The sequence below is a fragment of the Penaeus japonicus genome, unplaced genomic scaffold (assembly GCF_977035675.1).
Source record: "Penaeus japonicus unplaced genomic scaffold, GWHDUDI00000001_assembly GWHDUDI00000019, whole genome shotgun sequence".
Lineage (NCBI taxonomy): Eukaryota > Metazoa > Arthropoda > Malacostraca > Decapoda > Penaeidae > Penaeus > Penaeus japonicus.
Genome location: NW_028234421.1, coordinates 12,492,739 through 12,506,968, shown reverse-complemented (window position 1 = coordinate 12,506,968; position 14,230 = coordinate 12,492,739). Strand labels below are relative to the sequence as shown.

The window sequence follows — 14,230 nt, the reverse complement described above, 5'->3', positions numbered from 1 at the left end:
TTCTTCGTGGTATCAATATCTTGCACATTAATGTAATCGTCGTCTATTTCGCCTTTTCTCTCTGTTGTGCTTCCGTTTCATCTTCATTCTCTTTTTTCTCATTTCTCTTCGTCTTCCTCCATACCACGTTTATTTCCCGTTTTACGACAACACTTCCCTCATCACTCGTTTCCCGCCCAATGTTCTCTCTCTCCTCCGTTTCCTCGTTCCTGAATAAATACGAGTATTGGTACAAAGAAATTAAGTCAGGACATGAGAGTGACGGGTGAAGTAATCCGAGAGTCTCGCATCCTACTTGTTAAAAGCAATCATCGTCGTTCTGCCACACCACACCCTTTGGCGGCCAGCAGGTGGTTCCGCATGCATATTTCTCTCTCTCTCTCTCTCTCTCTCTCTCTCTCTCTCTCTCTCTCTCTCTCTCTCTCTCTCTCTCTCTCTCTCTCTCTCTCTCTCTCTCTCTCTCTCTCTCTCTCTCTCTCTCTTTTTCCTCTCCTCTCCTCTCCTCTCCTCTCCCTTTTTTCTTCTCTCCTCTCCTATTCTATTCACTTCTTCTCTCCCTCCATTCCTCGTTCCCCTTTTCAATACTCCCCTTCCACCTCTTCCTTCCTCCCTTGCACCTTTCCCCTTTCTCCCTTCCACTTCCCCCTTCCTCCCTTCCTCCCACCTCCTTCCTCCCTTTCATCCAACCCTCACCAGCCTTCCTCCTTCCCTCCCCACCACCTTATCCCATTCCCTCTCTCCCTTTTCGTTTACACAGTTATAATAACAGTACACGCCAGTACTGAATTCATCGTCCCTTTTGCATAGACTGCAAATCCATATGTATCCGTATGGCAATCTGCGTATGCCCGTGACTCCATAGATCAGAATGCGCACCAAGACCGCCATGCCACGGATTGTGCGCGGGTGCACAGGGAACGCGCCAGAGGGAGGGAGAGCCACGGTGGACACGTGACAGCGAACGCGTGACAAGGAATGCCAATGTGGCATTTGAACCACCGGTGACGCCTAAAAGGATAGAGGATCTCTCCTTCATAGGAGAGACAGGCGTATTGTAGGGCGTTCGACGTGTACATGAGGAGGGCGACATGTGGCAAAGTAAGGGACGGAATGGTAGATGGCAAGACAAGTTACATGTGGGTTCTTTTATGCAGGAGAGATGTTGACAGAGAGAGAGAGGCATTTGGAGGAGGGGTCACGTATTACATAAGATTTATGTAATATAAAACGTATATGATATATACATATATACAAGCTTACATACACACATATATACATATATACATATATATATATATATATATATATATATATATATATATATATATATGTATGTATGTTTATATAATATATATGTATATATATTATATAAACATACATACATATGTTTATATATATCGCCATTGAACACACGGTAGATAACGTCTTAGTCTGAATTAATGTCATGAAAAAAATGGCATCGGTAGTAATGATTAAAATGATAGTTGACATTACTGACAAAACAAGAAAGACGCCGATTAATGCAACAGAAATCATTCCCACATTTCAATAATTCAAGCAAGAGATTAACAGGTTTCACACATCTCACGCCTCATTATCTTTATATTGAATTAAAAAGTTAGCTTCCGAGTCTGTCAGGTTAGGCCGGGGACGTTTAAGCAGAATTCGCTTTCGCTTCCGTTTTCGGTGTAAACTTAAAGAATAAAGCGAAGACATGAATACTAAAAGAGCTGGAAAATATTGCATATATGCATTTATAACGGCCGTTGATACAGGAATTTACTGCTTTGTAGTTTACTTGCATGCACACTCGAACAAGATTGTGGGGATATATGAATATATGAAATCTGTGTTTATATAGGCTACCTACATATACACAAACATTGCAGAAGAATTACATATCCCGATAGAAATAATGCATGTATGTAATCTAGCGTTATCTTATTCAAAATTATGAAATGTTTCATCCCAAACGAACACGACAATGAAGCAGGCGTACGAATACAAGACTTGACACAAAATCGAAAAAAAAAAGTCGAGATAAAACGATACAAAACAAATTAATACGTAAGAAGCAAAAGAGAGGAAAGGAGGAGCGGAGACTAAAAACAAAGGAAACCCGTCATAGATCAGAAAGACAAGGGAAATTACTGGAAATGAATCCTGTTCCTCCGCGGCCGAGAGAGTTGAGACGCGTGCATGCGGATCCACAAAGCGAGGGAAGAAAGAGCTCGAGGTCGGAGGCGTTTAGGCGACGCCCTTCAGATATTGAGATTCGGAAGAGCTTTTGAGAGATTTCGACTCCATGGGAGGTCGTGGGGAAGGAAGGATGGACCACCAGTATCCTAGGGCGCGTTGGTGTGACGAAGTAGAACACTATGGTATTGAAGATGAGGTAGTGCTATCTAGGTCTTTCTAAGAGCCTTGTTTGTTAACCTGATTTTTCGTCTCAATCCTCCTCTTTTTTTAATCATGTTCCAAGTTTAGTCGCTCCCTGGTATTCTTTGTATTATAATCTGACATTAGCATTGTTTCACAAAAATAGGTTTGCTGAAAGTTAAGTGACTTCAATTCCCATTCAGGAATTAAGAAGAATGCCAACCGACAGGGGTTCATCCGGGCATTTTGGGGATGGATTTTTTTTTTCTTTTTTCCCTAATTTGCTAATTTTCTCCACTGGTTAGATATCGTGCTTTGTATATGATGATTTTTTGTAGTTATTTACACTCTGATTATTTTTTATTCTGTTAAGGAATAGTATTCACTCAAATATATAATTTCATTACAAAATACTAAATTCCCCAATACATTTTCATCTTTACACTGCACAAAATTGAATTGCTTGGAATCTAGAAAGTGAACAATCTGTATTTGATTGTGAATGCATTACCATTACTGCTTTTGATATTACATATTGCATTTTTAAAGCTCATTATATATTGATGAATTACATGTATGAGTATCATTGTAAATAGGCCTACTAGGTTTGTAGATAACCATGTGCTCTTCATTTATTGATACTTATGAACCTAGTTTAAGCCTAAGTTTAAAATGTTGATGAACCTACAAAGAGCATAGATCTTTTCTTTACTTTATTGTTAATTTCACTAGTTAATAATTAGATTGGATAAAGGGTCTTATCTAAAGTAACTTCTTGAATATATCTATAATAAAGACAGATGCAATTTGTGTGTTGTTGAAGAATCAGTCAAGGCTAGAACCATACAGTAGTTTTTATTCCTCATTGTTATAGTGAAAGGAGGTTAAAAAGGTTACTTGAAAATATGTTTAGGTATGAATTAAGTTATAGATACTCTTAACTACTTTATATAGTTATCAATTATGTAGTGAATATCCAGTAACAACAAATGACTGATTTTCATACAGATGAAAAGCAAATGTCAAAACATATTTCATTATTTAATTTTGTTTTTACAATGAATTATATTGATGTTTTTTTTACTATTGTATTTATGAACTATCATTTTTTTGTCTCATGTTGATTAGTCAAGTGTAGATTTTTTTAATTTAAGAATTTTTCTTTATTGTACTCAAAGATTTTTAAAAATTAGATTAATCTTGTGAATTGAACTTTGTGATATGTTTATTTGGAAAGCCTATTAAATGTTTTAACAATGGTAGGATATATTGCTTTATTAAGTCAAAATATCATAGTTTCATAAATTATTCATGAAGAGAAACAACTAAGGCTTCATTATTTGTCAGTATTATTATCTAAGTTCTTGGACAAAGGATATCTCTGTTTAGTGCAAATATTATTAGACATTGTGAGCTCATACCTTTGCTAAAGTGCTGTTCTTGAGGATGTAATATTTTATGAGCTGTTGAAGTGAATCAGGAAATAGTTTATCTGGCTTCATATAGAAAAATTCCTGAAGTATAAGTATTTCTTGCTTTAAGTAAGAAACATGTCAATCCTGAATATTGTTAATACAAAGTATTATCATTCATTTGTAAGGTTATGTTGATTTAGCTATTGTAATCATTTTAATTGTCACACCTATGCCATGAGTTATATAGTCCTCATTTTTATTACTCTCACTCACAGGTGGTGCATGTAACATACGGGACCATGGAGGCGGCACGGGAAGCAGCCCAGCGACTCAATGGATACAACCTAGAAGGTGGAGTTTTGCGTGTAGATCGCTTAATGGACCGCAGGCGTGGACCAAGGGGTGCCATGGGTGGTGGAGCAATGGGTGGCCGCATGGGGGTACCAGGAGCAACTTCACCATCCCAGCGACACACAGACTTCCCCCTCCGCATCCTTGTCCTTAGTGAAATGGTTGGCGCTATCATTGGCCGCCAGGGAGCCACCATTAGGACAATCACACAGCAGGTAGGTTTTGAGAATGGGTCTTCTTGTTCAGTCTTTCTCAAATAACCCAAAGCACTGTAAAGCAAACTCCTGTATTTGTATTGATTATACTGTAGGTTATTAAGCTTTCATTGTTGTTAAATGTCAAAAATCATGAAGTATTCAGAAGGCATCAGCAGCTCAGACCTTTTACAATAACCTTACTGTGGCATTTGATAATTCTTCCTGAAAGTTTTTCATGATTATGAATATGATGTGTTTTAAATGAAATGCTTCAGTCTTGATAAGTATACCACTTCAAAGTTGAAAACACAAGCCAAGAAATGGATCAGTAGAAATCCCATGGTGAAATTTATGAACTTTATGTTGTCAGTGGAATTGATTTTCTGAAATCTGACATTTCAAATATTTTTTTCAGACACGCGCCAGAGTAGATGTTCACAGGAAAGACAATGCAGGCTCTCTGGAAAAAGCCATCACCATCTATGGTAACCCAGAGAACTGCACTAATGCCTGTAAACGAATACTAGAAGTTATGCAAGAGGAAGCAAATAACACAAACAAGGGGTATGTTTATTGCTTTTTGTATGTGTATGCATATAATGATGAAGGACAATGCATAGTGCATGAAACAGTGGATGTTTTTATTTGAAAATAGAAAAAGAAAGGAGTAAGATAGGATGCACTCATCTTATAAAATGAATTAAGAGTTGGTTAAGTTTTTCTCATGTCATTTGTAACTATTGTCATAGGTTTTGAATATACCTTGTTAGTCAACTATAACAAAATGCAATGACAGATGAGGAAAAATGAAAAAGATATTTCTTGAATCATGTGAATAGGAAAATCATGAAAATGGTTGACTAGCATTCTTTCAAGGTTTTTTTGTCTTAGTAACTTTATTTTCCAAAAGGGAATTTTATAAAACTCTAGGGTCATTTTTTGCCGAGGTTGACAAACTCTTGCCAACATGTTTCAGTAGCACTGGTTACCCATAACTAAATATGTAATCATAGTGGTGACTATTGAGCAGAAATTTCAGACCTCATTAGACTGAGATTCCAGTGTTTCTGAAGTTATAATTTACTCAAATGAATAAGGAGAAAATTTGATTGCTAATTTTATGTAAACTATGGAGCTAGATAGATAGATTTTTTTGTCATATGATAAGATAGTAATTAAGGGTTCATGTAATTTGATTGGTTTTAAAAAAATCTTTAAATCATTCTTATAAAATTATTTTTCCTTTGCCCCTTTTTTTATGTTCATTAAGTACTGGATACCTATAAAAGGAGGTTGAATCATACTATTGGGGTTGGGTTGTGTTAGAAAAAAAGAGTATTATTATTATGATAATCAAGTATTCTAGCTGTTCTTTTGAATTGAAAAAAATTATTCTTTGATTTTTTTTTATGTGGAACTCTATATAAAATATTGCCCACAAGTTTATAAATTATTTTACCAAGATTATTTTCTTGACATCCAATACCTGCTCTTGTTAATCACAATGATACATAAGTAAATATAGTGTAATTATCACAACCCAGTAGTAGCAAATTATTCTGTTAAAATGAGATTTTAATATTTCAAGTAACACTGATCTACTTCTCTGAAATTAAGTCCATTGAAACAGTACTGTCAGTTAACTAGATTCCTTTAATTTAATTTGAATTGATCATGTAAAGTCAGATAAATTTCCCTCTTCATTTCTTTTCTTTTTTTGTGTGTGTGTATTCCAATTTATGTTTTTACATCATTATAAGTAACTTGGTAAAAAGACCAACACAAAATAATTTTCTTTTTTAGGGCCTCCTTGGTAGCCCTTATGTTCCCTTCATATCAATCATTAATGTGTAGAGTACATAAATAACACACCCCCCCCCCCCCTCCAAAAAAAAAAAATAAATAAATAAATGCACACACAATGTAATTGCCTATATCCCACCTTTTATCACGAACATTCTCTCTTGCAGAGAGGTACCCCTGAAGATTCTCGCTCACAACAACCTGATTGGCCGCATCATCGGAAAAGGAGGAACAACCATCAAGAAAATCATGGATGATACCAGCACCAAGATCACAGTCTCCAGCATCAATGATATCAATAGCTTCAACTTAGAAAGAATCATTACTATAAAGGTATGGTTTGCAATGTGCGGAAGAGGTTGCTAGCTTATGGTAATATATATCATGATAAGGGGGATTTATAGATTAAACACTCTTTAGAAGTAGAAGATGATATGATTGTTTAGGAAGAAACTTGTATAGAAAAATGTTGACAAGTCGTCAATTTTTTTTTATCTTGCATAATAAAAGTGATTTTTTTGCCTATTATCAGGCCTCCTTACAGAATAAGTGGCTTGCCAAATTTTACTCTCTCTCGTCATATTTTTGTATATTTAACATGTGAGTGAATATATAATTATTTGTGAATGTTAAGTAATATATCAGTTAATTGGCAATATATTTTAGTAATTTGCAATATGTTTAGTAAACCATTGCCATACCTCTCATGACTGTGGATAAGATAAGGCAAGAAGTATTTGGCACCGAGACTGAAATTTGTCTAATTCTAGAGCATAGTTAGATTCACTTATTTTTTTTACATTTAAGTAGTTGATATAACAAGGATTGAAAAAAATATTGTGGATTTGATATCCAAATGGTAAATTCAAAAGGGCAAGCTAAGAAGATATTTAATAAACCTATTCTGGTTCAGAAAAAGTATATACAGAGTTAACAATAGCACTTGTTTCACACTTTGGAAGTCATTACAAATAATTTTTGAGTAATATACAAAGGTGAAAAGTGAATCTGATAACACACAGTAAGGAAATGTGTACACGACTGTTTTTTGGGTTAAAAGAGACAGAGCCACTGTGAATTAAGGCATTATCTGACTTAATTACAGATCAGTAATTGGAATGAGTAATGTTGCCATCTCTTTTAAGGATGTTGCAGTTAAAGGCCCCTTAGCCTTGAAGTGATAACTGGTTAGCTATTTATTCAATATCTTGATATGATTTGGTTATTCTTCCATAATTTCTGAAGTTAAAGATAAGCATGTATATTTTCTAGAGAGAAGTAAATAACTATATAACTTCCTGAATTATTTTGGAACTAAAGCCATGCACTTGATTAAACTTAAAAAATCAGGTAGGATACTTTCTTCGAGAGGGAATATTACACCACAAAGAAAGAATAAGAAAAAGGAAGCGTAATGCTCTGTGGCAGAAAGCCCATTGTATTCTTTAGTGATTTTGTAGGTTAAGTTTCTTGGTTATATAAGTTGTAATTAGTTTAAGGAACAATATACTAAATCTTTGTGGCTCTCTACAGGGTAATATTGAAGATATAGCACAGGCTGAGAATATGATCAGTTCTCGCCTCAGGAACAGTTATGAGAGCGACTTGCAAGCATTCGCTCCCCAGAGTGCCATGTTCCCTGGCCTGCATCCAATGGCCATGATGTCAACAGTAGGTTTTGGCCTTCCTCGAGGAGGTGGTGCAGCTGGTAGTATGGGCATGTATGGGTCTTCTCCTGCTTCCTATCCACCACTTTATCCCACTCCTATTCCTGGCCAGCAAGGCTCTCACACTTCGGAGGTATGCGAGGTAAGTCATCGGATGTGTTTCTTTCAAGCCTCAGCTTAGATAATGATCAAGTTATTCCAGAAATGAATATGCATACAGGTTTCTCACTACTTTGTATAATCTTACTCTTCCCTTTCTGCAGGAAATGGCATATCTATACATCCCTAACTCTGCTGTTGGTGCCATTATTGGGACTAAGGGGTCACATATCCGTAACATTATCCGATTTAGTGGAGCATCTGTGAAGATTGCCCCACTTGAGGAGGATGGGCGACCCACGGAGCAGACGGAAAGAAAAGTAACCATAGTAGGGACACCCGAAGCTCAGTGGAAGGTAAGTCTTAGCGACTGTTGTTGAATGGTTTAGGAGGCAGCTATTCCTCTTGTGCAATTTAATGCAGTTCACATCAAAAGGATGATGCCAAAATTAGCTCGTGCCTTTATTTGTATTGCCAATTGTATATTTATTTGTTTTCAGTAGAAGTTTATTTAACTGTAGGGTGTCTGTACTATAACATGAAAAAGTTTTGTAGGCGACATGAAAATAAGACTTCAAAAAATGTTGCCTCCCTTTGCAGAGTCAGAGCTTTGATTTGTGATTTGCAGATGACTGTATAGCCTTTATTCATATACTTATTTTCATTAATTAGTTTGTCATGTGCATCATAGATTTAGTTATTAATTAGCTGTCACAGTAATAGTATAAAATGAAAATATAAATAACAAAGTTTCAGGTACATAAGAGATCTGAAATAAAATGCAAATTAAATCAACCTTGTGTATCTCTCTTTTTATACTTGTACCTGTATTGCATTGAGTTGCATACATTGAGAATTGCCTAGTGAATTAAAGCATTATGGATTGTATTCCTATCTTCCATTAGGCACAGTTCCTGATCTTTGAGAAGATTCGTGAAGAGGGCTACGGTGTAGGAGTGGAGGATGTTCGACTAACTGTAGAGATTATTGTACCGTCATCACAGGTAAGTGTTGTGGAAGTTTTTTTTAACTATGCATAGATTTTCTTTACTGTCAAGGACATTATATAATTTATATGTGGTCATTCTCTACACATGTGTGTGGCATTACTTACAGATTAACTCATCATTCTTTAAGATGATGTTATAGTAACTACTAAAAAAAAACTGTGTAATTTTCAGGTTGGACGCATAATTGGTAAAGGTGGTCAAAATGTGCGTGATCTCCAGCGCCAGACAGGTTCGGTGATTAAGCTTCCCCAACAAGGAACCACAACTTCAGAAGAAACAACCGTCCACATCTTAGGCCCCTTCTTCTCTGTACAGGTAGGTTCTTCAGAGCTACTTCTTATTTAAAGAGGAAATATAATGTTAGAGGCAGTTGTGTTGAGGTTGTTTATATTTATCTTTTTAGGTAATTATTTTTACAGACGGCTCTTATTAAAAGGCAAATGCTTTTCCCATTACAGTCAGCCCAGCGTCGCATCAGAGCTATCATCCAGATGTCAACCGCCCCCAGCAGCGGGAGGGGCAGTCGCGGACCCACAACATCACGGGTGCAGTGAGGTCACGACTAGAGAAACGACATCGTAACAAAGTCCCGCCCACACGCCAGCACCACGCCCCAAGCGACATACCAAAGAGACGGAGATATTGGAGCTTAGGACTGACTGGGTGTGTCGGCGGCCTCGATCACTTGACCTCGCTTGCTTGCTTGTTTTGCCTCTGGGGCCCAGGCCGGCTGACCTGAGCTTGACCAACGCATCACAGATCTCAGGGGGATTGTCTGAAGAGTAGAGTATTAGCATTGTAGCTGTTGGATTGATTTGCGTTGATGTATATGTAGGGTCTTGTTTTGTTTATCATAGACTATGATTTTGTTTACAGCGGATGTGAAATGCTTCTAGTGATTGCCTTTAAAAAAAAGATATTCAGGTAATACCTTTGTCGTTATACAATGAGTGTGATGTGTACTAGTACCGCCCGTCACCCTCCCTGGGCCCCAGACATGAGTTGTGACAAAGGTGCATCAAGTAACTGAGAGACCGTTGTGTTGTGTAGTGCCCAAGCCACATGTGCACAAATAATGTGTGCATGTAGGCATATGTGTGCATCTGTAAATGTGCACCTGAGGCTCCTGTGTTGAGTTCTGACCCCCTGTGTACACCTGCTGGCCGCACCAGTCAATTTCGCGGCCAGCTGAGGCGAGTCATGGTACACCAGGCAACCTTAAGCCCAGTGGCCCACGTTGAAGTGGTGTTGTCTGCTCGTCTAGTTAGTGTGGGCACTGCTGATATCAGGGCTCCGCTGTTTAGTTAACTAGTACAAAAGTTTGTGGAATATAATGGACCATTGTTATAATATGGTCTTTTTTGTACGCAAAGTTATAGCAAAGTTTATTTTTGATACATTGTTGGAGCAATTTTTTGTTAAATTTTTTTTAATGAAGGAAAATAGTATAAATGTAGCATGGAAAATGCTATACAATAAAAGCCTTGTGAGCACTCTCCACATACCACCTCTCTTCAGGTCAGTAGACCCTAGGCTGACTCTACGGGGGACTTGGCATGCGCTCAAGTACCAACGTTTCCGCTACTCCAAAAAGGTGGACACCATACCACAGTTCCACAAGGAAGTTTGAAATGTTAATGACAGGGGATCAAAATTCCGAACTCACAAAACAAAACAATGTATGCAAAACAGGAAATGATGTATACTCTAGATGAAAATGCCCACTGATTTTGTAGTACCATGAACATTGAAATACTTCACTCAGGTGACTCTAGAAGATGATTGATGCAGCACAGGCCTGCCGCGCGCTGCGTCTGTGAACGTGGAGTGGGGACGGGGACACTCCTCCCCCACGCCACCTGAGCTACCTCACTCCTACACCAGTTGATATCCTACAGCACCTCAGCAATTCCTGCCAGATTCCATATTGTTTGTGTTTTCCTATATAAGCCTCAAGTTTTTTCTCATATATAATGTTGATGGAAGCACCAGAGATACTAATCAGTTTTGCATTGTACTAAGGGGGAATGGTTGCAATGTTTGCCTATATATGGTATGGATAGGATCAGTACAGGGGCACTTCTTGCAAGATAAAAACAAATACTTCAGCTTTGCAGTAAGGTGTCAGCTTGCGGATATGAAGTGAATGTAAAGTTCAAAAGTAAGTCCTACAAAAACCCAGTTGATCCTCTCCTTTACCAATGCGTGTGATAGTCTGTTGTGTGTCTGCATGAGTGTTCTGGCCATGGCTATCGCTGTATCTAATTTCTCAGTTGATTCACAAAGAGGACTTGCTGAGATGCTGTGGGATTGAGATACTCTGCTGTCTGCTTCCCATGTCAAAGGTGTTAAAGTGCTTTGAGTGCAAGAAGTTTGGTCAAAGCAGGAAGGAAATGTGCAAAGTCAGTTTTATGCCGATTGCAGTTAGACGCCGCTAAGAAATTTGTCTAGGTCCAAAGTATTATTCTTTGTCATTTTCAAAGCTCCAAAACTTGCTACAACAACAAAAAAGCACTTGTACAAGACGTATCGTTTCCATGAAAGCATTCAACCCCGGTCAGCTTACCTTGTACCCAAGTACTTCATGCCTTTTAGTGTGGAGCAACAAAAGACCCGCAATTCTTGGTGCCTGACTTGATATCAGCAGGATTTCTTCCTCTCGGACTGGCTTGAAATGTGATTGGCTGTGCTAAGCATACACGTTGTTATCGGATTGGTTGACTTGTTTTCCAAAGCCAGGTTGACATCAAGTTGTGTTCCCTTAAGAATTGTGCAGTACGGTTTAGCAGAGATCCACTGGTGGTAGGTGCGTTCCATGTAGACGCTGTTTGATGATTATGATTATTAAAAAAAATCTATTCTGCCTGTATTCCCACTGGACTGTATATGATACAATTGGTGATTATGATCCATGAATACTACATCAATAAGGTTCAGTAACCCCTTTTTTTCATAGAGAAATTTAAGGCCATATTGAAGTAATATCCAGATTTCAAAATCACCAATAGTACAACAGTGTCGTCTGATTATAAAACAGCACTTGGTTTTTGCGCTAGTGTATGTAACAGTCTCCTCACTGGATAACCTTTCAGATGACAGGTTCCGGGGCCCTCTGTCTGGATGCTTGGAGAAAAGTAACGGAAGGAAACGATTATGATTACATTGTTATAGAAAGGATCAAATTTTTATACCTCCCTACATGGAAATATAACCTTTTTTACACTTTAATACAGCACATTTAAAGTTTGGCTCATATGACAAAATTACAATATTGTTAAAAAAACGTTTCTGTAAGTATTCAGGCAAAGGGTTCCTCACATAGTACTCTTCAAGTTTGTTTAGCTGTTATGTTTAGATTATGTATGAGGACTTCTTACCCATCATGGTTCACTTCTTGGAATTAGTTGTGCAGCACTTGAAAACTCCCGGGTGGAAAGAAAGGAAAAAAAGGTCAGATTCGTTTTTTCAGTTCTATTCTGCATACAGGAATCTTTGTTCTTAATAATCACAGGTTTTATTTGATTTTAACTTATTTATCATTTATTTTGAGTAGTTGATACTTGCCCATGCATCACCACAGAACCAATTAATTCCTTTTTGCCTTTGAATGCCATGTTAAGAAAAAGATTTGTCTTTTGCTGCTACTATTTTCTTTCCACTCGCTGGTGCAGGGGAGACGTCGTGGATGCAGCTCTCGCGTGCGACGATTGCAAGCACGCGCAGCTGTCCTGTTAAATGAGCAGAGGCACGAGCAGCTGTTGTTGCGACCTCTCCCTCTGTGGGCAGTGGGCGCGGGCGGTTCGAGTATGGGTTTGGCAAGGGCTCCTGTAATATATTGTGAGAGCTATGATGGTCTTTGCCAGACTCGCACTCCACCCTCCCTGCCCAAGCCATGCTGAGGGATCCCATGTTCCAAGGTTCCCACATCTGGTCTAAGGTGTATCCAAGACAAGCCAGCCACTCCCACTTGGTTGCAACCTAAAGGAAATTGGAAGGTATCGATATTTGCTTTTCTTTTATGAATTTTCATTTCTTTCTCTATCTTTCAACCAATTGGAAATAAAAAAAAGGCTTGAGTAATGTTTGAGATGATACATAGTGAATCTGAGGCTATGTATTTATGCAAGTGAAGTAACTGGGTGGAAGTGGTCGGCTGTTGTCATGTGCGGGCTACCTGTGTCTTGCGTGGTAGCTGTATATTCTGATAATGGTAGCCAGGCAGACACTTGGTAACCCAGACCAGAGGATCCTATCTGCCTCCTAACAGGCACTCATAACCCCTTTCCCTAAGGTGCCTCTGTGACCCCCAACCCCAAACCATATCCCCAAAACCTCTCTGGCCAATTGGTCCCTGCGTGGTCTCCATTGGTTAGCTCGTCTGACCACTCAACCTCCAAGAAAAGCACCACTTGGCCCCATCATCCACTGTAGGATGTCTCCGTAGCAGCTTTAGGCCTACGTGGTTCAAGTCAACCCCTGTCGCCCCAACCCCCCTCCCCTACTCTCTCGACCCCCCGACCAGACCCAACTGCCACGACAACCACTTGGCCTGTGTGCGTCCACCTCCTGGACTTCCCGGCGGCGCCTCCATGTACAAAGCATCTACCACCCGCCTCCCCCGCACCTCCCACCGTGTGCCTAGTGCCGCTGTCGACGTCGCAGGGGGCGTACCCGAGCCGCGTCATTACTACCATTACTACTACTACTACAACAACTGTATTAATAGTACAGCAACAACCGCCACCGCCACCCTGGGCCGACCTGGAGGGGGCATCCTACCAACCAACCAATTAAAACCATATTTCTTAAATAAATAAAGAAAACTCTGCCTGGGGATGAGAGAATATCTCCGTCTGTCAGGCGTTGCCACCATCATCACACCGCAAACCACCGCCTCGAACACCACATCCACCACATTTGGGTACCAGCCACCGCTTCTCCTCTCTACTGGTTCAAGTAATAAACAATTTCAGGTTAAAAGATCACTTTCATTACCCTTTACCCTGATGTCGACTTACCTGCTGAAACCCGAGCTGTTGACAAAATAAATCTTGATTATCACTCTGGTTTACAAGTAAACCTAAGCGATCTGCTATATTTATCTTTTTTGGAATATGGTATTGTGTAAATTATAAAAGAAATGTTCTTGCAGAAAACAAGGAAATATAAAATGTAATGAGAGCCTTTTCAAATTACTTATACTGCAAACTTGGAAGTATTTAACTAACTGTAAAATGCCACTGAATGCACTGGTACTCGTAAAGAGAGTGGGATGAGGCTACATTACTTATTGCTGGCGTGCTAGAATC

The 14,230-nt window shown here is 38.8% G+C and overlaps 1 protein-coding gene across 10 annotated transcripts in view; it reads left to right on the top strand.

The window, feature by feature from the left end:
* The window catches only part of Imp (IGF-II mRNA-binding protein), a 222,650-nt gene extending 208,749 nt beyond the window's left edge, over positions 1–13,901 (top strand). For 9 of the 10 annotated variants that reach the window (XM_086547399.1, XM_043007989.2, XM_086547393.1 and 6 more), the window contains 8 exons: positions 4,070–4,360; positions 4,758–4,906; positions 6,313–6,478; positions 7,679–7,954; positions 8,076–8,267; positions 8,817–8,915; positions 9,093–9,236; positions 9,380–13,901. In XM_086547399.1, coding sequence (XP_086403525.1) covers positions 4,070–4,360; positions 4,758–4,906; positions 6,313–6,478; positions 7,679–7,954; positions 8,076–8,267; positions 8,817–8,915; positions 9,093–9,236; positions 9,380–9,475 — 1,413 coding nt within the window. In that variant the 3' untranslated portion in view covers positions 9,476–13,901. Of the gene's footprint in view, positions 1–2,194; positions 2,396–4,069; positions 4,361–4,757; positions 4,907–6,312; positions 6,479–7,678; positions 7,955–8,075; positions 8,268–8,816; positions 8,916–9,092; positions 9,237–9,379 lie in introns of those variants that run through there. The other variant, XM_043007990.2, reaches the window with a different exon arrangement.
* Positions 13,902–14,230: the final 329 nt, after the last annotated feature.